The sequence below is a fragment of the Falco naumanni genome, chromosome Z (genome assembly GCF_017639655.2).
Source record: "Falco naumanni isolate bFalNau1 chromosome Z, bFalNau1.pat, whole genome shotgun sequence".
Taxonomy (NCBI): Eukaryota; Metazoa; Chordata; class Aves; order Falconiformes; family Falconidae; genus Falco; species Falco naumanni.
Window position 1 is genome coordinate 80478589 of NC_054080.1, and position 27554 is coordinate 80506142.

At 38.3% G+C, this 27554-nt stretch overlaps 1 protein-coding gene across 1 annotated transcript in view; it reads right to left on the bottom strand.

The window, feature by feature from the left end:
- The window catches only part of RIT2 (Ras like without CAAX 2), a 179443-nt gene that overhangs the window by 74343 nt on the left and 77546 nt on the right, over window positions 1–27554 (bottom strand). Inside the window, exon 4 of the mRNA XM_040580358.1 lies at window positions 12342–12533. Within this exon, the coding sequence (XP_040436292.1) occupies window positions 12342–12533 (192 nt within the window). The remainder of the gene's footprint in view (window positions 1–12341; window positions 12534–27554) is intronic.

Below are 27554 nucleotides of genomic sequence, written 5' to 3' on the forward strand. Positions count from 1 at the left end.
GTCCTAATTCTAAATTTTGGGAAGCTTATGTCCAGACTGCAGATCTTCTGTAACTGTCTTTCCTATTCTGATATAAATAATGAATAAACAATGCCATAATCCCATTTTTCAGTTTAACTGCCCACGTATCTATCAAAGTCACCTCAGAACTCTCCATCTTTTCTGTGATTTTTCAGATTACAAGTATCACAAAATCCTTTCATTTAAGTACATTATTCATCAAGATAAAACCACAGATATGGAGGCAGGTAAAGGCAAAACATTACTGACTTTGTTCAGACCTTAGACAGAATTTCAATGAGAATCACAAACAGGAGGAGAAAAGACGTGATATAGGCGCTGTTGATACTTTCATCAATATGGAAAAACTGAGATGTTCTAAATTATCTGTCTATTTTCAATCACTATCTGGACAAATAAAACCATACACTGAAGAAGCAGAATAATACATTTTAATGGATAGTGGCATTATGGAGTTTCTGAGTAATAGCGTATTAATTTCAGGTAGCATGGGATGTTTTCTTCTTTATTATTGCTTTGTCTTAAGTTTTTCTCTAAGTATCACTGGTTTTTAAACAACTATTTTCTACCAGAGATTGCAATACTATGAAGCTTTCTGTTGTTTATTTTTATTTTTATTTTTGAAGGAAAATAGCCATTCCAATCCTATTTCGCTTTAATGAAACATACTTCCAAAGAACAGCAGTTGTTCTACTCACAAGTTTAAGGAACTTGCTAATTACAAAAATAAAGATTTCTATACTACTGTGTAAGTTTGACATAACAGTAAGCCTTTGACTTACGTGTATGCGGGAAATAAAAAAATAATTCCGATCAGAACTATTCTGTGGGGGTTTATGATTTTATTTTTATTAATTATCTTCCTTTTCCCTCATGGCCTCTTTACCTGTGCTCCATAAAAAGCAATTTCTCTTTTATGGACATTGCATATTGAAAATGTCAGGCAATCAGGACAAATAAATTTTTTTGGTTTATGTGATATAGTTCTAAAATTAGTAAAAGCAGTATTTTTTATTTTTTGTGTGTTACATTTAAATGACATAAATGGGGCTAGGTTAACAGCCCTGGAGAATGAAGAACTGCTTCTGTCCACACACCAGTGGTACAAATGGTCGCAGTTTCTGTAGCATGTTCTGAAAAACTAACTGCAGGCACTGGCACAGATGAAAATTCAGTTCTTGTTACCTTTAAATTTTCTGAACTAAGACTGTCAGGAAAGATTTTCAGAAAAGAGCACAAGGACACTTTTACCATTGTCCCCATCTAGCCATAGCTTTGTACTCCAGATTCCACAGAATAAACTAAGAACTGTGAACCATTTCCACATTTTGCTGCTTCCTCCTCATAAGCTCAAATGTTTACAGAATGAGGTACAGAACTCTAGCAAGAGCAAAGACATCATATGTAGGAGTGATATACTCCTTGACTCAAAATTCAGAACTACAGTTACATTAAATATTTTTAAAGTCTTATACAGTAATTATTTAAGGGCTCAAGAATTATTATTATTTTTTTGCAGCCACCATTTTTGAATTCCTGCCTGATGTTTCCCAAAGGACTTTCAGGCTTCAGTCTCATTGATCACAAAGCATTTCTGACCCATCTGTGATACCTATAGTTCTCCCATTCCTCTTTTGTTTTGTTTTGTTTTGTTTTTTTCTTTTCTGACAAATCTCAAGGATTCTCACAGTTGCAGTTCCTCACAATCAAATCAAACTGGTGTCAAGTTCTAACTCCCTGCTGATTTTTCGAACTTTATAATCCTGAAAAGGTTAACTGGCATCACCAGTCACCTTGTAGTCACAGGCAATCACCAGTGAAATAATTTCATTCACTTCAGATGGGAAAGAAAATGGGATCAAAAGGGAATACAGCTTCTCCATAAACAACATTTCTTCAGTGGAGTGCACTGGGAAATTAGCTATGCAGATCTGTAGCCCAAATCAAGTCAGATGCCACTAGGTCTGATGACCGCTCAATGTAAATTTCACTCCAAGGAATGCATAGATCAACATTTTGACTCTCTCTTCCAACCTCCTGCTCTTCCACCTTCTCTTCTGACTCCACCAAACACACAATCACCTGCAACCCATTCTCAACCAGTAACAAAGAACCTATTTAAAGAATTATTTAAAAAATAACCTCCATTTTTAATTAAATATAGAAAATCCACATGATTTTCTTTACATGATATGTTAAGAATAGAGCAAAAGAGATCAGGAATCACACCTGAAGCCCACATTCCTGCATCTGTTGAGAACTCATTAAGTGAAAATGCCCAGATAATTCTGAGAATGTGGCCATGCCTCCCAGCCTGGTCACCTGCAACCGGTATAAACTTATGTTTGACTTCAGTGGAAAATCTACAAGGACTTGACAACAATATCTCATGTGTGGTTCGAAGCAATTGTTAGGAAGGTTTGACACAACGATAGGAAGGTGACTAAGTTTAGTCTGTACTTTCAGCGAGCTAGGACTAAGCATGTCTGGAGTAATACCACTCAGATTTCAGAGGGGGAGAAAAATCGACAAAACTTATTTTTCTTATGCATTCCTCAGGTTTAAAAATCCAAGAACCCATGAGCTGTAGGAATAAAAGGAGTCTCAGAAGCAAAGGCAAGCTTTATTTTTTTTTAATAATAATGAAAGAAGATATTATATTGATTCACAGCTAGGAACAGAATGGAAGAATTATCCCATGGTTGTGATAATGACAAAGATCCTTAAATGTAAAGACACTGTCCTCCCCACCACCTCAGAGGAGGTGTAAAGCAAATTCAAAATGTCAGTGACTGACTATATGAAACAGCAATACCAAAGGATGGCCTGTAGTGCTGATGAATATCCTATAATAAGCACATTGTTGGTGTTAGATCACAATGTTAAAACATGCAGACACACACAACAGGCACACACAAAATCCTCTGCATTTGTGTCAGTTTTTGTACCAGACAATTTAAAAAATTTGCAAGACATATTATTTCTCTCCTTATTAACCTTTTTGGATTGTAGTAGGTGGTAAAAATGACATAGATGGGAACAAAGGAAAAGAACATTCCCTGACACACAGAAGAAATAAATGCAACAATGTCAGAAGTGAAGCCCATCCTTTTTTCTTCTTGAAATAACACCCATTAGTACAAGGTGGATTAAGATATTACACTGTATCAACTCAAATACTGATTGATTTCAATTAAACAACACACCATACCTTGACTCCCATACTGGGTCTGGAGTTCTAATCACTAAAACTGTGATTAATACCATAAAGGACTAACATTGAAACCTGAATTGTGACATTTTATAGATATTTAACATCTTCAGTTTCAACTGTAGTAATGTGCTTTAATGTAATTTTGTCATAAGTAATTTCCTGGACCTTCTTAAATTAACTGTGCTATATCAAACAATTTATTCAGAGATTTAGGAGCAGACGTTGTACATAGATCTTATACTGTAAAATTTGGAGACTATGGATAAGAAATTGAAAGTTTAATACAGAGATACTTCTTTCGTTTTCTTTTTCAGATTGGTTTGTTTGGGTAAGAATTTTGGGGGATTTTTCCCTCCCCCCCTTTTTTTTTTCCTGATTGTCATGACTGCACGGCTTAAACATCACACTGAGTGAAGCTAACATGCTGCTATTCTTAGCCAAGTTGTTAGATCTGGATAAAAACAAACCTCTCTAACTTCCTAATTCATCTGGGGGGGGGGGGGCGGTGCTGGGGTGGGGAAGTGAGTGATTAAGACAAAAACACAAGCAAATCTTCAAAAACAAAGATGATTAAAGTGATTAATCTTCTTTAAATGCTAGGTCATGCTCTTATTATTTGTGACACCGTGATGAGCTGTAATTAAAATCTGGTAAAATTTCTTTCAAGTAATTTGAGCTACTACTGCAAAAACACACAGGAAACTATCCTTGCTTCCAGGAATTCACGTTTTTATACAGACAATGCACTCAGTAAATGTTGCCTCCTATATTAATCTGCTACTTTTCCAAAGTACTTTCATTTTTACAAAGTTGCTCATTACTGTCTCAGTTTCAGGACAGCATCTTTGCTCAAGTGCAGATTAACATGAAGAACATGCATTAGTTCCACTCTAATTAGGCATAAGCTTAAACAGTTTCCTGAACTGGAGTTGTAGTAAATAATATATGTTAGGCTAAAACCTTGATTTTGCTGATGTAAAAATAGCAACATGTATATAAAATAATGCCTTCACATTGCACACCATTCTCTTTCACCTATATGTGCCCCAGTGGAGAAAATGAGAGGATAAATCTTGAGAGATGGGAGGTCATATTGCTTCAGGCATGGATGGTGGAGAGGCAAGACTGTGCCCCAATTAGTACTGCCTGATGAGGTATGTTCATGCCTCTCCTCTTTCCGCATTAAGAATAGGGTGATATCTGGCTTGTGCACAGTGTGCAAGAAGAAGATTCACAGATAGGAAAATGAAGGTTTCAGCAAAAAGCCTGAAAATTAATAAAATGGAATTTTGCAACTAGACTTGTAGAGCACAGTCCCTGGAGAAGGGCAGGAGCCAGAATGAGACTTTATTCTTCCTTATACTTTTCTCTGCCGGTAAAAACTGAATGATGGAATTCCTTCAGCCATAATTAGCTTTCTCGCAAATTTTTCTTTCGTGCAAATCTGTACAGACTGCTAACTACAAGCTAACCACCAACAGATGACACGACTGTCATTTTCCTTGTAAGCTGTACTTCTTTGTGTCATCTTTTTGTCACCAGCAGTTCCTTCTGAGAGGCTCTGAGAAAATCACTGGCATCCTGAATGTACAAACAAGCCCTACAAAAGGCTGTTTTGCAGAAGACCCGTGCAGGTACTTTTCCAACAGCAGTTTCTTGCTTATCTAAGAAGAAAGATTCTGCTGGCATGGCTGCCAAATGAAAAGTGCCTTTAAAGTCTTCACAACAGCTCATCTCCCAGTATACAGATCAAACAGAGAAATATCATAGTCCAAGCTGACCTTGAGGAGCAATCTAGATCAAGAAGACGAGGTGAGAGTATCTCTGTAGCTTCACACCTCTCCTCCAAGGCATTCTCCCACGGAAGCCAAACATGGACACACCAAGTCAAGATTTGCCACGTGGGGAGGAAACGATCTCCGAGGTAAAGGGTGAAGGTAAAGCAGGTGGAGGTAACAAGCACTCTACCAGCTACTGGGAAGAAAATTAACTCTATCCCAGCTGAAACCAGGAAAAAAGTACTGGGACCCTTTTAAAACAATATAAAGTGTGTCGCTGTTTAGTATGCCTGGCTGTGAAGTCACCTTGCAGCACCATCCCTAATGCATAGCCATTGGTGTACGTCCCGATTGGCTACAAGCAATTAGTTACCTCTGTTTTTATCTCTGAATATCCAGCTTTTCTGTTACAAACATTTTTTATCCGCATTTCGGCTATTCTTTCTCAGTTGTTTCTTCTCTTCTAGAGCAGCTTGTTATCTGCATCTTAGTCCCATTCAAATGTCTCCTGCTCTGTGTTGAAGGGATTACAGGGCTTACTGGATGTTTCACCACAGGTTAACACAATTATAAATCAATAAATGAGCCAAGAGTTTCATTACAATTCTCTGTGTGTCTGATTGCATTTTTTGCAGCCTGGGTAACATGAAGGTGTGGTTTGGGGAGGTTGTGGAGATATAAAAGTATTGTCATGACAAGGAGGTAACCTATCCATAAATCTATAGAGACAGTTAAGTTGGTAATAATAGAATTTCCTTCCAAGAGACTACAACTGCCAAATTGATTTCTACAATCACATTGGCATGGAAAAGCACACCTTTTTGGTTTTGGTTTTGTTTTTGGTGTTGTTTTTTGTTGGGTTTTTTTTTTGGGGGGGGGGGATCAAACATTGAATAGATTTTATTTAAACGGTATAAGAAGGACTACTTAAGACAGTGAACAATGAGGAAAAAATGTTGAAAAATCAAACTAAATTAAAAACAAAGGGAAATGAGAGGCATAGAGGAACATGACAGCATCCAGATACATATTTTGGTAATGTATTAAAGTAATTATAAAGGGTCTGACAGTGTTCTAAGATAATAAAACATCATGACAACTTCGGTGGTTTCAATTCCAAATATTCAGGCAACTGTCACCATTCCATCAAAACATCAAAAATGGCTTATGTTATTCAGAATTTGAGGAGCAAACAAAGAATATGTGATGTCATGAGGGAAAGGCAATATGTAGGCGAGCAAATGGAAGAGATGGTGGCAACTCTTTACCAATGTAACTCATTTTCAGCAGGCATTCATGCTAACAAAATGGAACTGCATGGATGTCCATGGAAAATGAACAGGCAAGATGACATAAGATGGATGAATGGCTTAATCTAAAAATTCATTGCAACATTCAAAAAAATAGTATTGAAGAATTTGCTTTTCTGTGCCACATTCTCCTCTGGGGCTTTTTCCATTAAGGATACCACTACATTTTTTGTAGCCATTATTTAGGGTACGCTTGCTTGAATAAATCTGAGATATTTTAAGATCACAGCTCACACTGATCTTTAGAGGAAAGCACCACTTCAGAATGACTATTTATAAATTTTATTCATTCAAAGCCAAAGGTAAGCTAGGCATGCTTCAAATGTCTGGCCTGCAGTTAGCAGGAATAGTTATAACAGAATGAATCAGTAAGTTTAGATTCTCAACTGAAAAGATATCGTAAACAGCTCTGTTACTCTTTGTCTCCCCCATGTATTGCTGTATAAAGGCTAGCAGATATCTATATATATATATAAAGTTAGCTGCCCATGCTGCCCTCTGCGGTCAACGGACAGGCAGATGTCTTCATGGGCAGATACATCTCACTTGATGATACACTTTTGTGATATGTGATAAATCCTGTTTTTCTGTATAGATTTTACAGAGAATCTGACCAACTCATTTAGTCTAATTACCATGTCTATAGTTAAGTCAAATATATACTATTCTTTGGCAGTAAATGGCAGAAGATGCATTTCCCTTGACTTGCAGTTACAAAGTTCAGGAGAAACAACAAAACTTTTCCTTGTTTGTGCAGGGCAACAGCCTGGGGAATGGGAAACCAGAGGCTTCAGCAGACACATGCTTCCACCCAAATGTCTTTAAGAGAAAATGAAACTGCTAGTAATAAAGGATATTTCCAAATGTGAGAGCAGTTTTAATCACAAAAGCAAAGGAATTCAGTCTGTAGCTAAGGTAAGAAGTTCAGAATACTGTAGTTTCATGAATCAGATGAGTAGAAGAGCATCTAGCAATTAATACTTCATGGTCATGCACTGGCAGAATGAAATAAAATATAATGTCATATTCTTTAAGTATTTTCAGTGTCTCAGCCAGGCACCAGAAGGTATAGACTGGCAATGTTTGAAACATACTGAACAGTTATTCATACAACAGAAACCAAACCAAACCAAATTTTAAACAAACAAACAACAATAACAACAACAAAACCAACAACAAAAGAAGCAAACAAACAAAACCCCCAAAACAACAACAAAAAAAAAAAAAACCCAACACCACATTAGCTGTCACAGACTCAATAGATATTTCAAGATTTTTAGCCAGCATGAAATAGAGCAACTGCCAAAATGAGAAATCTAAAAGTTGATGCTCCCAATATCTGATAACCAGTCAGCTCATCTTGAACAAATTCCGGAGCAAAGCCACACCGAAGTGAATATGTTCTGGGGACAGCTGGTTCAGATGACGAGAATGTATCGAGCCGCTGTAATCCTGCTTGAGAATTATCTGATGGTATAATAAAACCTTAGAAAGGAAATATAAAGAAGCCCCTGTAATTAGTTTGTGCTGCAAATAAGATACTGTTCCATCTTAAAGACAGATTTCATATTGATTTCATATTTCCTGCTGAAGGATAGAGGCTAGCAAAGAGAAGGAAGGCAATGCTTTCAAAAGCACTGCTGCTGCTCAGGTTTGTGCTTGAAGCCAAGACAGCTCATGGGTGGAAGAGTAAACAACTGCATAATTCTTTTCAGGATGAAGACAGTTCTGGCAAAGCTAACAGCTTTGATGACAGGCTTCCCAGAGAGGCCAAGAGCTGAACGAAGCGTGAGCTGCCTTCTTAACCTTGGACTCAACGGGCATCTATGTGTTATCCATGGACTCGACTGTGCCCACAACTTATTCCTCTGGGGTCAAACACAAATGTACAGAAAAAAGCTGCTCCATGAAGGCTCTGCAATTTCTACATAGGTAGAATTTCCAGAGGGGTTCTCACATCCACATTAAAAGTTTGAAAAAGATACTAGAAAGTGTCTATTCTTTCCAGCTCAGAACTACAACGCATTCTTCAAAGGAGCTTATTTAGTTAGTTCCCCTCTGAGTTGCTGAATGTAATATATTGCAATGATCAGTAGGAAAAGTCTTCTGGATATTTCTTTCTTTCAAACAACCTTTCAGCAGTGCCATGTGTCTTTATTATAAAATATTTTAATTAAAAGCTGCAATTTAACATTAGCATGGCATGAGCTCAAATAGGATCAGTTGTTTATTGTATTTTTAAAAGATGAATACATTTTAATTAGATATTTATCTATTATACAGATTTAAAATTTCAGTAAGAACCCGATGTTCATCTGCGCTGTGATAAAGTGATAAAGCTTAGCTGAAGTAAAAGGATCTATGGTACTTCATATCAGGTGATTCTAAGTGTTTCTGAAACTTTAGTGACATTAAAAGACATACAGCCTATCTTTATTAATCTAAGGACTTTAATGCTAGAAAACACTGAAATTAAAATGGTATCTAATCAAGCAGTTAGTGTTCTATTTTTTACATCAAATAGCTATGGGATAAGTTACTTCTAATACTTAAATACTGCTTAAAGCAATGGCTGAACATCAAAGAATGGAGGCAGAATGACTTAACCATTCATGCACATTTGCTCTCCCAGTGAATCTCTAAACACAAAACAGGACAAGTTCAGAAAGGACTGGACACAGCTGCAGTACAAATGGGTGGAAAGGAATGGAGGATGGAGGGAGCCTTGCCACCAAATTGGATATGAACACCAAGATAAGGAGTTATTTTTTTTCCCCCACAGTTTTTACACACTTGTTCCCCTACATTGTTTCAGAGAAAATGGGAAGTGTTTATTCTTTGTTGATGAATGTAATTAAAACCTGTTTTAAGAAAGAATACAGACAATCTCATTTCTTAAGAGGTTAAAAAATTACAGGCATACTTTAAAGACAACTATAATTTCACTGAAGCTATCAGAAAATAAAAACATTAATTTAAAATAATAAATGTGTTGGTTTTGTTTTTCAGTAGTGTTTCTCCTAACAGAAAAATTTAATTGCAGATTAGTTTCATTCTTGTCATGCTGTTGATGGATTTGAGGCAAGTGACACACATCATTAAATGTATTGTGTAGGGGATCACATTTCAAACAAGAGCTTTATCTGACCGAGCTACTACAGCCTGTCTGATTGTTGCAGAATTGTCATTAAATGGAAATGATGCCTAGGAATGCTGAACTTAGTGTTATGTTTCCAAATATCATGAATAACATTACAGTAGCTTTAATGAATTTCATAGGAGAAAAATGTCATTGAAAAAAAGCAACAATATTAGCCTTTGGTGCCCTGGTTAAATTCCAATCTGGCTAATTGCATTCTGACACTTACTATTTTTCAGCTGTTTGAATTTGGTATGTGACAAAGTATATTGTCCATGGATATGTTAGTGCTGTACAGGGTCAGCTCACGGCTGGCTGTCACCCCAGAGTTAGCTGGTTACCGCTCTTGACCATCCAAGCCATAACTACATACATGACCTTGAAAAGCTTCCTTTCAATCTACCTTCCCACAGTTCATCAGGTTACTTAGATGTTGCTTAAGCTAACATGTAAGCATAGATATAACTTGTTTCAGTGTTTGTTAGACATATAGCACAACCTCACGTCCCAGTTCTGAAACAATTAGCTGCTGAAATGTATTAAACATTTGCTTAAAGCTGGCCATGGAGATGACCTCCCCCACCCTAGTATTTTCATTTAGGTCAGAGGCACTCCGAGCAATACCTTATAATCACCTCCATTTAACCGTGCATTGCTTTGAATAGAGGAGCCATAGCTGAGAACGTGACCCGAACTACGGATGTGAAGATATGCCCCAGGAGCACAACTAATCCATCTCAGCACCAAATTATCATGGAGGCAAGGGGCCTGGAGTAGAGCTAGCCCGAAGTTAAAAATCAGTTCCTGAATTGGGACTTCAGAATAAACTTTTGTTCTACAGCTCTGCTCCTGTTGATTCACACTACTTGCTTCTGTAGACATAGTCATATTCAAGCGCTTCATTCAAAGCAGCAGATCTGCACTGTGTCATCTTATTAGTCTGATGTAAGGGTGCCCCATGGCCCAGTGTATGGATTGCAGAATATTTGAGAAAACTATTCTGACATTGCCGTACTTTACAGTTGTAAAGGGCTTATGGAGGAAAAGATTCTGAAGACCAAAATCCTGGCTCATTGAAAGCTTTAAAAAAATTATAGGACCATGATTTGGAATTGCCTTGAGACACGTTCAGGCAGGGTCTTCAGTGACAACCTTGAATAGTAGCTTTTTGTGTGTCTGTCACATCTCAAAGACACAATTTCTAATATCATATCCAAGAGCCTCCCCATGTCCCTTAATCTTGAGTGCTATTTGCGATATCCAATTCGAGCATTCACTCACACTAGTTTTCCTGTTTGGGAGAACTGACAATACCATCAAGGACCATTTTAATCAAGCATAAATTATTATATGCATTGACGGTGATTAAAATGTAAAAGCCCAACAGCACCAAATATCACTGGAAGAGCGTCTTCATATCCCTTAGTCAACAGAGTATTCCTGAAATCTCATCTATAGGTAACTTTAGGTAATCTATCATATCCCATTTCTGATGGGTTCGGATGTAATGTCCTGGTTTCTCAGCAAACAACTGAATCCACCTCCCTCCCCATCTGTATATAAGTAGCCCAGAAGCTGCACAGATTGGATTGCACTTTGCATATGGCACTGTTGTTTGAAGCCTCAAGCTGCGTATTAAACTGCAGCTGGATTGTCACCATTAAGGCTCTGTCACAGTCTGATTTAGGGAGAAAATCGATGATCTGGAAACAGACATGAAGTTTTAAATGTACATCATCAGATCTTCAGGACTAATTCAGGCTTAACAGTGCCTGGGATTTTTTTTAGGTAGATGAAAGAAGACAAAGAAATGGGGAGAAGAGTGACAGGATAAGTGGAAAAGAGTAGACAGGATCATGTGAGCACAGATGCTAATGAACTGAAAAACACCATTTTATTTAACCGTTACATATGTCTGCACAGAAGCCAGTCATTTGAAAGCAATCGTAGTGTGTATAAAGAGCCTTTTAAGACTTCCATATAGGAAAACCTTCCCCGCCTCACACACACACCACACACCCCCACACCCCCACACCCCCACACCTTTTTCAAAGTTTCTGCTTAAGAATAAAGATATTAAGATATTTTCTGTTCAGTACTGCGTCACAGCCAAGCCATTTCTAAGATGGTCTGTCTGTAACTCACTCCCTTGCACAAAGACACACATCAACAGAAACAGCAATGGGGAAGTGGAGAGGAAGCAAAAGAAAAAGGGAGCAAAGATTGCCACAGACTTTGGGAACACCACAGGCAGTGCCCTTATAGTCAAAGAAATCTACTGCTTTATGGGTGGTGGTGGCTAAAAGCTTCTATATCAATCAAAGTGAGCGCAAGTCTTGCATGTTCCCATCTTACCTGAACACTAATAACACAGCCACTGTTTTTTCAGGCAAAGATAATCTCATATGTATTTCTTTATTTTAACTAGATTTTTTTTCACTATGAGTTTGAGAAATGTTTAATTAAATCTAGTACATTTATAAAAAAGAAAAATAATTTAAAAAACCCAGTATTTAATGGCTGGTAATTTCTAAAGAAAACAGGGGTTTTTTTGCCACAAAGATCTTAACTGCATCTTTTCCCGTGTTGACCGTAAAGATAACCTTCAAAAAAAAAAAAAAAAAAAAAAAAAGTGGAATCCCTTTTCAAGTGAAAACAAAGAACATTTGGATGTGATCAGCCAAGCCTACTTTAAGATCCATAAGATATGAATGAAAAGTACTGCTAAGTCATTAATTTATTACCAATCCTAGCGTGTTGCTCTTTGATTAAACCACGTCTTGTGCTTTAATTCTCTGTAGTACTCCACAACATATGCTACAGAAACCTCTGAGGTAGCTAAGGAAAATCCGGCCAAAACCAGCAGAGAAGTTGCTTACCTGTCTGAACTCTTCCAGATCTATTTTGTTTCCCACCAGCACCAAGGGGATGTCATAGGTGTGCCGGACACGATAAATCAGTTCCTTAAACTCAGCAGCTTCTTGAAAGGATTGGCGGTCCGTGATGGAATAGCAGATAATGAAGCCTTCTCCGCCTCGCATGTATTGGTCCCTCATGGCTGTGAATTCTGCCTGTGGAATAGGATAAGCATGCTCAGTAATTTCGCAAACAAAATTATCCATCTGTAAATAAAGAAGTTGCTGAAAACTTCTCCCATTCCTTGCATAATTTCACATTGCTTGTTTTATTGTCTTAAATACTGCTTGCTGAAACTTGTGCATCCTTCTGGGGTCATCATCCTGGATAATACATCACTAGGATTTCTCTTAGGATCTTCTTTTTCCTTTTCCCATCAAGGGAACTCTAAGAATATGAACTTATTACGCCAGTGCCTGCATACTGAAATACTGTCTTAAGTAGTTCTAGAACCATCTGCAGCACTTTTGGTACACAAAGATGAATTGCAGCTAAATTAATACTAACAGGCATAAAAGAAGAGATATATTATTGTCTGTGGATCAGAGATAGGTACAAATTCCTTATTACGCACTCAATTCAAAAGCTGAGGAATATCAAAAAGATGTTTATTGAATCCCATCAGCTTTGGAATAGTGCCTAGCAAAACAGGAATATAATCTGCAAAAAGTCCTGCTCTTTCCAATGCTCTCAGAGAAGTGAGGAGTTTCAGTTCAGTGTGGGATTATACCACTAAATGAAAACAAACAATTTTAAATACTGTGAGAACTGGCCCAATTTTCTTCTTCTGCATTTTTCTCTATTTATGTATGTATTTATGTCACAGCAACACTTCTGGTGACCAGTATGTTTTTTCAGAAGTATTTAACAACTGCCACGTTATAAAAAAAATCAAGATATAGTTTTCAAAAACTAGTCTCAGGCACTGTGGCTGGAGAATATGTTTTAAAGCCAGTTTCTTCTTCAGGTTTGTTTGCTCTTCTTGATCCCAGCCCAGAATAACCCAATACCATGGCAACAGTCGGTCAGGATCAGAATCCTCCTGACAGAATCAGTTCTCCAGAGATATTAAGATGCAGGAAGGTCTGATAAAGCAAGGAATACACATATCAACATTGGACCTTTTCTATGAGCAGCAGGATGCAATATCAAGTCCTGTATTTTTTACTCAGTTGAGACTTTAGGCTAGGATTTTTTAAACGGTTTATGTTTTATATGTATATATACATATATCTCCTCAGTTCTTGCTGAAAATTGAAGGGAAATTAGATTGCTTATGCTCTTTTAAAAGTCTCAGCCTTAAATCACTCTCAATCATCACTCATGTTGATTGATAATACTTCCTGTGAATAGACTTCCGTGTTGACCATTATCATTTATTCATGATGTATCTTTACCCAAGGGCTTTCTTATATATCATTCAAAATATTTCACCTGCTACAGGAAAAAGTTCATAGACTAAGCTCCAAAATAGCAGACTAATAGGCAATTTAAGGGTAGGATTTTTCTTTGGTATTTACTCAGAATTTCAAAATCTCAAAACTATCACCACTGGCCTCCCAGAGAGTTTATTAACTACCAAGCTATAGCACAGAATGGATCAAGCCACATTCTATCCCATCCTCTTGAAACTGGATGTGTAAGAAGTAAGGCAATGGTGGGGAGAAACGCAGAAAATATCAAACAAAAAGGGTTCTCTGCTCCGCTGGTTTGGGTGAAACAAAAAATGGAACTCTGTCTCTGTTCCCAGGTCCTCAGCTGCCACCTACATCAGAGAGCCACTGGGTTTATAAACTGTTCAATACCAGACTGGAGACCATACCCAAGGTCTCCAAGCTATGGGCAGGGGGTGTTACTTATTAAATACAGAGACATACTACCTCTCTCTTACTCACCCTTAGATCTCAGGCATTCGTGCCAGAACAAGGGTCTCTCCGAAGTCCACCAACCCCCACCCCCCTGATGTTCTTCTCTTTGCATCAGTCACCTAGAACAGTTCTGCGCCACAATAAGTAGGGTACTCTCCTTCACAGGAGGAGCCGAAAAAGGCCAGGATCCCTTCAGGCTGGACAGGCAATGGAAACCTTATGTGGAGATACACTTGTGGGTTAAGGGTCCTGAATTTAGCTGCCTGTAGCTGCAGGCCACTATCTCAGACTCCCTTATAGATAATGGTAAGCTAGTCAATGGACTGCAGATGGCTTCTGCTGATGAGAAGTAGTTATCACTTTAGTTATCTAGTATCTATTCCTTTATCTGTTTTAAAGTATGCTGACTATTTACACAGCTGAATGGAGCGATTACCTCCTGTTTAGACATGTTTGGGTATGGAACCTAAATCCCAGCCCAGATGACCTGTCTTCCTGGGTTAGGGATTTCATGAGTCAGCTGCTGTAACACTGTACAATAATTTTGCACAGCCTTTTACAAGAAAGAGTTCTTAAGCGAGATGATCCACTTCTAGGAAGTGCTCAGAGCTTTGCACACTCCTTTATAGATGGCAAACTAAGAAGGAATTGGGTCACATATCCCTGTTTAAGTCACAGTAAGTGACTTTCTGCAGCAGAAGGACTCCCCAGATCACTTCACAGGAATGCTTAATGGCTTTCCTTGACTGCCAGGAGACTCTGGGTTCCTAATTTTACACATGGAATCAGTCCAAAGGGACAAAGTGTTCAGCTTTTAGGCACTGCCATTCCTGCGTCAGTCATTTACCTACGCTTTCTGGTTCATGCCTGGGCATAGTTATGACTTTAAGGATATGAATTAATCTACTTCTGCAATTTTTTTTATTATGACACGTTATTGCTGCTGATGTATTAAACTAAGCAGCCAAAATATTTTAGGGTCATGTTTGCAGTGATCCATTTTCAGAGGCATTAATTACTCTATAGAAACGGAATTGGGTTTTCTTGGTTTTCTGTTGTTAACTCTGTTAGTCATTGCTATTCTTACTTTTTTATGTTGAGTTTCACTTCTCAGCTTTTTCCCCTTGGCGTGATTGCTCATTACAGAGTCAAGGTCTGCAAGGTCAAACATAGATAACCCTTTTCTTGGATTTCAATAAAAAGTGGATTGTTTTTTTCTCTGTTCACCAAGAACCTCAACATAATACATACTAAGAAAAAATATAAAAAATACAATTTCCAATAAACATACTATAATGTTTGTAATCATGTATGCATAATATATATACAAGACAAAGGACTAAGATGGAAATAAATCTCTTTGTTCATTTCTTAGTTCAAGTCCGACTTGATTTCAGAGTTTACTTGTGTATCTACAGTAAGCAGAACCAAAATCCAAGTTCACCTGAGTTTTGTGAATGTTCAGAGGCAAATGGACATAAACCCAAAGGTTTTACAGATATTTCAGTGGTTTCATTTTGATATTTTGCCTCATTCTCTTATAAAATAAGCAACACTTTATCTGTGCAGCTGGCACACTAATATCTTCCTTAACTGTTTCCTGATGTAAAAATGGCTTTAAAAAAAAATAAAATTCAGGAATAGTACTAGATGCCATTTGCTACTTAGTAAGGGGAAAATATGAAACATTCCCAAGTCAGTAACTGCTAAAGGGAACAGACAGAAGGAAATCACACCTCCTCAAAGGGAAATCAGTTCCAAGAATTAAAGTGAAGATTTGTCATGCTTATAGCACTTTGCAGCTTGACATCAGGCTCTAATACTCTCTTGTGTATTATGAGTAAGACGTAACTGAAAAGTGTGGTAAGAAATCTTGGAAACAGAATCACCATTCTTCTTGAGAGAGATGTTATACTTGAGAACAAGCATCAAGTCCGGATAGAAACAAAATAAAACTTTTCTAAAAGTTGAAAGAAGGCAGCATAACCTTTTCCTTTTTCCATTATAATTGCATGCAAAAAAACCCTGATACTAGTCCTTATATGATTATATATGTCTACTTGTTGAAAGTTAGCAAGAAAATGTCTGAATAATTATTTTACTCCTAAATAGATGTCACATTTGCCTTTCATCAGTTATGAGGCATCTCACATGATTTTTCAAAGATGACAGAATAGCCTCACAGTGACACAGAGCAGCTCTCTCAACACACTCAGATGCATCCCATCTTGTATCAAATTGCACACACCCAGCTTAATTAACTTGTCCTTTGTTGATGCCCTCTACTAAGGGTAGCATATCTCTTCCTCAAACTCTCCTGCGAGGCCTGAAGGCCTGGGAGGTGTAAGAGCCCGGATTGCCTGTAAAGGCTGGGAAAGCCTTAAGTATGTCAGTCTTTTCCATGTTCCTCATTGTTAGTCCACTCACTCATTCCAGCAGCAGACCTGTTTTTTCTGGTGTTCATTTCGTTGCCAGTGTACCTGTAATAAACCCATCTCATTGCCTTTTACCTATATCAAAAGTTTCAACTCTAGCAACAAATACTTCCATACTCATACTTGAGAGGCTTTACCTGTTTCCACATTTCTTCCTCCTGGATACACTTGCTTTTTCTATTAGCTTTTAGGAGAACAACTTAGCAAAGAAGAAAATGCTTATCCTTTGTTTTCTCCCTGTCACCTTGCTTTATCCTTTTTTATCTCACTTTTCATAAAAAGCAATTTTTTTAAACTATTGTTAAAATTAATATTGTTTTCATAGAAATATAAATGGAACTTGTATGCTTTTTTTTTTTTTTTCATTAGAGTTTAGAATTCTTTCCAAATAAGATCAGTACCTTAATGTCTCCAGAGGACGAAGTGTAGGCATTGAGCAGCAAAGTCAGATAGACTACACTTAGATACCTAGATCCTCATGAGGATTAATTTATGGGTTGCTATCTAACAGAGGGGTTTGGATCTAATGTTTAACTCAGGACAACCCTACCTTGCTGACTGAAGGAATCTAGGAAGGTCTATCACAGAGTTCACTGAAGCCAAGCCTAATATATGATTTCCTAAGTATTTCCTGCTGAACAATGCCAGAGAAAAACCTCTGGGCTAGAAAAGGTGGGGGTTTTTTCCAACCTAGAACAGAAATTGTTAAGAAACAATCACTTCCACATGACCATTTTACATCAGCAGAACTCAAAACTGAAGCCAGTTCTCCGGGATGCCCACATTACGCATTGCTAATAGATAGCCTTTCCAAAAGGAGAAGGGAAAGCGGCAGGGGGGGAAGAGAAGAACTAATAAAATAAAAGGACACAGGCAATGAACAGGGGAGCATCATATCTGTCCCTTCTTTTTCATTGCCTTGTGATGTGTTTGAGGAGTAAATACAGCGCAATGGTTAGATGTGCAGTCCTTCTCTGCACTCTTCAGAAGTGTAGAGCTTAGAAATTTAAAGATGCCGCACCTCAGAAACAAAGGTGTCATGTTTTTCAAACTACACACACCCCACACATTTTGATGTCTGTTCTCTATTTTTTTTATGATCTTGGCTTGTATATCTGGAAGAGGTCAGAGTCTCCCCAGGGAGGCCAGCCTCACAGTTTGAGAAATGCCACTTTCTATATCTTCTTGTCTTATGTTCTGCTCGACTTTAGAACTGGGAATCTGCTAACAGATGTTCTTAATCAAAGCTGTCTCCCTGATTACCACAGGGGTCATTCTTATTATGACGGCTTTTTTTCACATTTCTAGTGAACACTGGTGAAGGGGGTGGGGGGGTAGCTATGGTCTTGGAAACAGGCAATATATTGTTCATCTATGAAAATCAATAAACAAGGGTAACATGAACAAAAAGGACACATGAAACTCAGTGGGGATAAAACCCCCTATTTCGAATAGTGAGATAATCAAAAGTAAAGACTGTACAACATACAGGAAATAAAGGAAAATACATTGTTCACTTAAGAAAAAGAATTTTTGGTTACAAAATTTGGGAATTCCTTCTACCTCCGGAAAGCTTTTGCCAATACAGTCAAAGATTATTTTTTAGCAGCAAATGATTTTTTTTAAAGGCAAAATGCAATCCTCCCATATCCCTGTTAATAAATTGTCTCATGCACATAAATATCACAGTTAACTTCACTGGTATTACACTTCATTCACTGAACACTGCTTGTCATAAAGTGTGCTTTGCTTTTCGTTTGTCTCCTGAAATAGATTTACCTAAGAAAAGTACCCTGGTGAGTAGCGCTGTGATAATTATTTGGTTTTCACTTTTTTTCTTTTTTGAGGGGGTGGGGTGGGACAAGGTATAGAAGCAAGTAGCCTTTAAAAGGTCAGCTGTAAAAGCAAGCAGCAAGAAACCTGCAGCAGTTACATTTCAAATGAGAAAGCATCCAGATAGGAAGTTGGGTGGATTATACCTTATAACCACCATAACACCACTGCTAATCTAGAAGCAAATGGTGGGACTTGTTTCATCTGGTTTCTGCCACTGAACAGGTAGTCACCTGTTCTACATTAGTCTTCAAGTTTCTCTCTGAATTCAGGACAGAGATATGATCACCTCAAGAGTAATTCAACCCATCTTCAGAGAAGTGTTTAAGATACAAGGGATGTCTCTCCTTAGTCATCGAAGTCACTCCTAGGTAGTGTAGCTCTCTCACTACCTCAACAGAGGCTAAATACAAATCCTCTGAGGTCCACAATATAAGCCACAGATCACTTGTTCTCCTCTTCATTTTAAACTTTTCATTTAGTTTCCGCAAGGCAGTTTTATTTCCCATGGAGTTCAAAAGGTCGAGAGGATGTAACATCTAGTGCCTAAAGCCAATAAAGAATTTTTCCATTCGCAACACTCAGCAGTGGGAAATGTTATCCCTCAGCATGGGCTAAGTTACATTAGGAGATAATAAACAGATACATCTTTTCAATCTCAGAAGTCACAGTTCCAAGTGTCCTGTCTTTGCTCACAGGATTCCAGCATGCATCATCTGTAGGATCTCAGCAACAACAGAAAACAAGAAAACACTGAAAAATATCAGCATCATTCCACATTCTCTTCTTGCTTCCCTCTTATTTCCAGTCATCCTTTGCGAACAGCAACAACAAAAGGAGCTGTATACCAAAAGATACAGAAAAAATTTGCAGCAGGTGGTACCCAGCCACCTGTGCCAGCCTAAACCATCTGCCACATCACTGGGAGGAAGGAAGAGAGCTGAAAAAACAGCTCAGTCACAGACCAAAGGAAATTCAAGGGCTCTGGCTTAAATACTGGAGGACAGGGATTGATTCTTCTCTGCATCGAGTCTCTACACTGTTCTGGCTGTAAACCAAACCCCTCTCTTACAACCCTTTTTGCCTGCTCTAGTTATGATCCAGGAACTGTTCAAAATGGGATTAGTATAAATGAGAATTAGCCCATAAGCCTGCAGTGGAAGTGGATTATTATTATAATCAGTCCCTTGATTAATGATCAGTCAGTGTCTCACGCCTTATAATTACAGGAAGGAATCCTTGCTTCTGTTATAAAACAGCAATATCCCTTTCTTTCTGTGAATTTGTACGAAGGACAAAATGCACATCACTGATGATGGGTACAGTATAAAGATAACATAAAAGATGCAGTCCATGTTCCTAGTAGACTAGTGCCTGTCTGAACCTAATCTGACAGCCTTCCAAGGCAATATTACAATCTCCACATTGTACAAAATCAGTAGGCTTTTTCTTAACTCTGGTAGTGTACAATTAAAAAAGCAGAGATACTGAAATTAATCCATAATGTAGGAGACAAACAGCAGCAAAATATGAAGGCTGTTGAAATCAGTGCCTATTCATCTGGCCACTCCCAGTTAAAGCTAATTTATTTACCTGGAAAGGGACACAGGCAGAAGGAGAATATTCATGACAGGTGATCTTTGGTGGAAGACACAGACATGATTTACACTTTTGTGATAATGGCAACATTACTTCTTAGCTGCTCACTTCCAGGGTTTTCTGGAGGTCAGTGTACGGTCTGGAAATGGAGGAGATAAGCTCACCACCTAGGTAGGCTGAATGACAGAGAGTAGCTCAAAACCTTGCCTATGGGCAAGAAGATGGTCCAAGCTGAGTGAGTCATCTGAATGGATCATTGGCAATTTGAGAAACACGACTAGACTCACACTGAACATGAAATGCAAGCAGAGTCTTACGTCTCTAATTTACACTAAATTTTGGCTGAAAACTTTTTAAAAAAAGGAACTTTTCCCTTCCTACCCTTCCCCCACACTTACATTCCCCAGCATCAGCCTGCTCCCTCTAGAAACAAGTCTTCAACCCCAAACAGGAGCTGATATTACACCAGACCTCAGGTCAGGATTCCTTCTGAAGACTAATGTATTTGCAGAGAAAGAGATGGATTCCTTCACATCTGTTAATACATCTTTAAGCTCTGACTACTGGAGAGACTTAATGAACCTTTAAAGTCCTAAATAGAAAGAAAGGATTAATCAAAAATAAATCCTTTCATTTCTTAATCTCAGTTACTAGATCTAGTTAATTCATGAGGACATTAGTCTCATCTTCATTCAGATGAGTCTGAGACTGTATTAGTATGTCCAAATTCTCTCCCTTTTGGAAAATCACCAGTTTGTGAGGTTAGTTTGGTTATTGACTTCCTTAAATCATTGTGGGACACAATCTGTTTTCATCATTTGTGAATTCATGACATTTTCCACCTGTGGGCTTAAAGACTGATGTTCACCTTCTCTTTTCAGCTCTGCTACCTCTTCTCATCGTATATGGTATTGCTCACAGTCACAGACTGTGCAGAATCAAGTCTTATGAAAGGCAGCTGTAGATGTTCCTTCACACCCTGAACGCTGCTGGATCACTGTCGCACTGCCCCATTCGCTAGCTGCAGAACGCTTTATATGCACTTGCTATTCTGTATTCACATACTGTTCTGCATCATGGCTGGCTTATGAAGTGAGATTGAACCACACCAGCCTGGTAGAAAAAAATAAGGAAAGACAAATAAATAAGGAAAAAAAGACAAGTGAGAACATCTTCCAATAAAATAACTCAGGAATTCCTAAAACAGAATCACATGGTGACTCTCCCCTGTCACTAAGGAACTACTAAATAACCTGCAGTAGCACTCAGACTCTCCCTCCAGGAGTAGCTTCTCTGCACTAATGTTCCCAATGTTCCCACTCCAATTGCCCTCCTGCCTTCAGGTGATAATATATTTGCCAGTTAGCTGCCACTGTGCTTTTGTTAACTTTATTAATCCTACTCTTCCAAAGATGGTTTGTCATAGGTAGTAATGAAAATACGCAGTCCATCACCTAGGAGATGATATCTACTTTTCATTCACCCCTAAATATGGATGAAATCACCGTATCAGTTCTCCACAATGCCAGTAAAAATGCCTCAGTGCAACAATCCCTAACTCAGAGAACTATCTTTTTCTTTCATATTAATGCTAATGGTTTCTCTCTTAAACACCTTAGTAATTTTCTCCTAAATGCAGGCACTGAAGCAATCTTCATTGTTAACTACCTCTAAAACCCCCAACTGCATTTGGTTTATCGCACACCATATAATACTTTTCCCCCCTCCTCATTGGTATGCAAGAAAGAATAAAGCCAATTTTCACCTTTTATCACAAATGCATCATAAATGGTAAAGGGAAAGAATTAATAGCTCAGTAATTACATTTTAGTAAACAGCAGAGGGGGGAAAAAAGACAACAACCCACTAGTGAAGAGGTAATGACTGCAGCTGCAAGCAAGGGCTCACCAGGGATTTAAACAAGCTCTTGTCAGCTTACACGGGCACCATAGACTTGCCATCTTCCCCAGTGAGGCTTGTGCAGCCTTGCAGAAGTGAAGCAAGAGGCTGTGGAGTCAGACACCTCATTGCTCTGATAAACGACTGCAAATGAGATTCTGGCTTGCATATATATTCTCTTGTGATGACTTCCATAACAAGTATTCTTACCTTAAAATTCCACAACGCAGGTATTTCTTTCCCCTCCCTTGTGCCCTACTCATCACCAGAGGTGTAATATAAGCTAAGAATATGAAAAGGGCCGGGGGGGGGGGAGAAGCAAAGTATCTGCTGAGTGGCTATTTTAGACTTTTGTAGCATTTAATCAATTGTGCACTCACTTCTGCCACTGAAATTTAGCTCACCGTTTGTCTAAGGGATGTGCGCCCTGCGGACTACACAAACCATCACTAATACAAATGCAAACCAGCTGTTACAGCTGTGCTTATTTTGTATTGCTTGCGATATTAAAACCTGGTAGGATTCTGTGGCACAGATGGGCTAAGTTGTCATGCCCCTGTGACTGGCAGCACGAAGGAGATCCCACTGTTCTTTTTTCTTCACATTTGCACAAATGTTTTCTGTTGCAAGACAGGTGGCTAAGGTAGCATTAAGGGCACAGTGATAAGCACTGGATTGGTATCTATATATACAGTCCTGTATATATACATTTATATATACAGTCCTACAAGGCTGCTCTCAGTGACCTTCTGGGGGCTTGTGGGAACACAGCCTTAGCTGAAACAGCAGGGATGTGTGATGCTGCCACTGTGAGCAGTTCACAGAATGTCTCTAAGGTAACTTTGTATGATGTGAACATCAGATGTTCAGTGGGACCAAATCTTTTCTAATAATTCAAATAAATGTCTAACTTTTTAAAGGAGTTGAATATTGCTTCATACATTCAACATAGACTGAAGATTGCATCCAGAGCCATTTGCTACATTATTCAGCCTTTAAAGTAAATCAGAAATAATTTAACTGAAGCTAATTCACTTCTGGTGGGGAGAATGACACCCATTTTCAGATCCATAGCCTCTGTGCCTGACTATAAATCAGGAAAACAGTTATTATTTCATTAGAAAAAAAACAAACAAACCCAACGTTAAGGACAAAGGGAGAGCTCCAAAACTGTAAGTTATGAAGTATCTAGCTTAGAGCAGTAGATCCTGAAAATGCTGAGTAGCTTCTGACATACCCCAAGACTGTCCAGCACAAGGACACAACCCATCTGCAATTCAGAAGTTCAGTGGAATCTGACTTCTTCAGCTTGCTTCATGGTGTGAAGTAAGAGAAGATCTGATTTCCTACACAGGTACAACTATGCAGCTACTTGCTAAGCTTTTGGGGTTTGTCTTTTTGAAAGAAAAGACTGCACCCTGGCTTGGTTTGCTTCACATCATCCCGCTGCTCTGATAATGACATGGAACTCCCATGGCAACAATTCATTCTCCTCAGCCATTAGGACAAAATAAAAGCAGGCACAAAAATCTATGCAATCTATGCAAGATTTCTCCTGTGGAATTAAGAAAAAAACATATCTGAAATACATTCAGTTTAAAAAAAGAAAACAGAAAATGTTCCATATTTTACCTAATTATTTTCTTCAATTTTTGCTTTGTTCTTAATTTCCTCCTTTTAATATCTGGATAGATGTAATAACATTCCTCAGATTACAAAGGAGAGGTGACAAGAAATGGAGTTCAAAATTTACTGAGGTTTACTTTTTATGTTCTTTGTTGGTTTTGTAGGCTTTTGGAGTTTGCTTTTTTGTGGGGGTTGATGCCACTTCCAGGTTCTGGGGCAAAATTATTGTAACTTCAGCTACGAAAGATGTCTTTCATTTTTAGTTTTTTTCACCTCCTACTAGTGTGAAATGGAAATAACATCTTTAGAAAGCCTATTCCAGCCAAATATCTCATTCAGTTTTGCAGCTCAAAGGTTTGGGTAATTTAGATAAAACTCTGTAACTTTTTGCTCTAGTGTTTTTTTCTCTTGTTTGGTGTCTCTTGTCTGGAGACACCACCATTCAATGCATTGGTAGAGTATCCAGCAGCTACAGAATAGAATAAAAGAGAAATAAGTTTTGAAAATTATGGTTCTTTGGGACAACCCACTTTTCCTGAGAAGCATGAACACCCCACTCAGCAAAGACCTTTGTCTTGGTCATTTGTTATTGTCAAGTCAAATGGCAGCAGGAGGTCGCTGTTACACGTGCTGTTTTTCTCAGCATGCAAGCCAAGTTTTTAGTCCTGGAAATACCTTTCTGATACGAATTTTGTGACAATTGATACAGGTAGAAAACAATTTTCTGTCCACTGGAGTCCCAGGTCTGTGTACGGCTGCTTGGTAACAAGTATCTTTTGACAGATGAACCTCTGTAGAATGGAATTCCTAGTGAGATTATCTAGGACAGTTGCTTATATAGAGAGAGAAATCAGGACACACTTAAAGCATGTCTAATGTCTGCTGGAAGTAACTCCAGAGGGCTTCAGTACCATCCAATAGTGGAAAGAAGTATACAATATAGCATATAATGTTAGAAGAAAAGACAAATTTATATAACCACAGTCTTGTGGACGGTCTGGACAAAGTTTAATCATATGGGATGTTTTTATATAGATGTTTTCCATACAATGTACATCAGAACACAAGCTCCCACCTCGCCAAAGAAATACTACAAGGAAAGACCTGGAAAGAAGAAAAAGGGGGGGGGTTCTACTTTAGTCAGAATATGTAATAAAGTCTCTTTTTTTCCCTCCTTTTAAAGGTTCTTATTTAAAAAGTCATAAATCATTCAGCAGTATCACTGTATATCTATTTTTGGAAGTTATTAGTTAAAGAAAGAAAAAGAGCAGCAGGAGAGAAAGCATTTCAAAAGAAAAAAAAAATAATGGAGAAAGAACAGCCAACACTGGAAAATATTCCTTCACCTGTAATATGGAACCACTCACACTGACTTTACTGACGCAGAACGGTGGCGAGGGGCAGGAGATCAGCATTGCTAGACTCAACAAACCCTGATGTTCACCCTAAATGCCTGCTCCCTGCAACAGCTTATTGCACCGGTTCATCAGAATGCAGACCTAGAAATACAAACTGATTCATCCTTTATTGCCCCATGATCCACTCATTGGCAAGGACCAGAAAGGAATTTAGGAATCTCAGTTGCCAGTTGCCTGGTCTTGTTAAAATAATATATCTTTTTTTGACAGCATAAGCTTAGACCTTTTCCCACTGAAGCCAAAGAATATTTTGCCCATAATTTGAAAGAAATTGGAGTCAGGTCTGCAATCTCATCTATGATTTACTGGAACTGTTTTTTTCATTAATATGTGCCAGATAATTTTTTCTTCAAAATTTGTCTATTCCCAAATAAAATGACTTGGTCATGGCAGAGATGTTACTTCTTCCTAGAAAGTACCAAACAGCTTGCCTTGAGAATCCACCAAATTTTCAGTGCTATGGTTTGACTTTCTAAGTATGTCATCATCAGCCTGTGAAACAAGAACACATAAAGAAAATAAAATTAATGTTCTTCACCTAATACAGTGTTAATGGTTGCTACTTAGTTCACTACCACTATGCTTTAAAAATAAAATGGCTTTCATTTACTCACTACAACACCTAGCAGAAAGTGCACTAAAATTATTTTCCCCTTAAAAGTGCTGTAAAGGGCCATTAAAATATAATTACCACTGAAAAGGCATTTTACATTTCCTTAGATAAGCTGCACTAGTGTAGTCTGAGATTTGACTTCCATTGATTCAGGATTAGAGCGGCATGTTTAGATAATAAGCAGAAGGATCTCAGGTAACAGCCTGAGTGAGTCATCGGACTATAGTGTTGAGGCTGAGCAAGAGTGTTTATCTGAAGGGCTCTTGGGACTAATATGGTCCCTCTTCAAAGCTTGAAGCAGGGGGCGAAAATCATAGTCCTGGAGGCTGGCAGGATAAACATGTCCTGTGATTTGCTAGCAATTTGAGAGATGGATTTCACTACAGAGCGCACTGTTGTTGTCAGGTTGAAAAGTGTCTGCCTGGAAATGAATTCATGTGCACACCACTCCAGACAAAGGAAAATCTCCCTGAAATGGCATGCCATCACATTTTAAGACCAATTTTTCAAGACTCTGGCTCACACCTGGGAAATATACTGGTGCACTAAGTTTATCATAAAAAGCTCATGTTTTAACAAGCAAAAATTTGTGCAATAATCTTGAAATGTACTGTCTCACTGACAGGTACAGAAATCCATTTTCCTGCATACTTGCCTACTTCATGTCTGAGAACAATTTTGCCTTTTCTACATCGGGTCATCTCAGATTGTTTTTCGGTGAAGGGAACACTGATGCTCTTTTAAAGTTTGGTAAAAGGTCTAAACAGGGGGGTTGGGTAACGTGTCGTCAGGAGGAAAGATGTGTAAGACTGAAAGCACCTGTGTCAGTCAACAGTTTATAAATACAGCAGGAGAGGGAACCGCTGGGTCTGCTCCACGAGGAGGGATTTAAACTGGGCTCCAGAAGCGGCAACATATTTTTAAGTGAGACGAGAGAGGGGGAAAGCTTAAATGAGTGAACAGAAGGTTTCTGTAACTCTGTGTGGAGGCTTTTTGTGCATGGCCAGCAGCCGGGGGTTGTCACTTTCTGAGAATAATTGTGAAGGGAACTGAATGCAGCCTTGAGGTCTGAGTGTCATTTCATGTACACCACAACTTTCCTGGAAACAAAGAGTTTACACTAGTTTAAATCAACTATAGGTAAAAGCAGATAAGGTTTATGACACATTGGATAAGAAAAGGATAATCCTATATATACTTCCCCCTGCCACAACACCTCTCCCAACCTTAAGGGAGAGAGAGAGGCTCATGGGTGAATTTCAAGGGAAAGTTACTCAAAAAATGTCCCATCAACATGGTTGAACAAGGAAGCTCAAGCTTTACAGATAATATTTTCACATGAAGGTTTTATTCTTTATTCCACATGCTAAATCGTAGCTAGCCTAGAGGGTTAAAAACTAACTACACAAAATTCCTCCTGAATCTCAATCTTACATTGTCTCTCTGTTTCTGTCTGCTTTTTGGTTTTGCTTTAATTGAAATGTAGACACAAAAAGAAAATTTTAGACTTAAGAAGAGAACTTCTGGTTAAGCAAAAGCCAAAGACATCATTGATAGTGTCTTCTATTAGCAAATGTGAGGCTAAGGATAAACATCTTTTAGATTCAGTTGTGTCGTTGAAAAAGAAAACAAAATTCATTTTTTGTTCATTTCCTTCTTGCTGCACGTCATGTTTTCAAGCCCTATGGTACAAACTGTTTATGACAATTGGGCTACAAGCAGCTCCATTACCAATGCCTACTCTTGAAAATCTCCAAGGTAAATGTAACCTTATTCTGTCTGAAGTTGATCATGGTGAGCAGAGACAGGCTACCCTGCTGGCAGGGGTAGCAGGTGGTGAAAAGCAGGGGTAGTGAGTTCAGTGAAGTGTAACTACTTACATTAG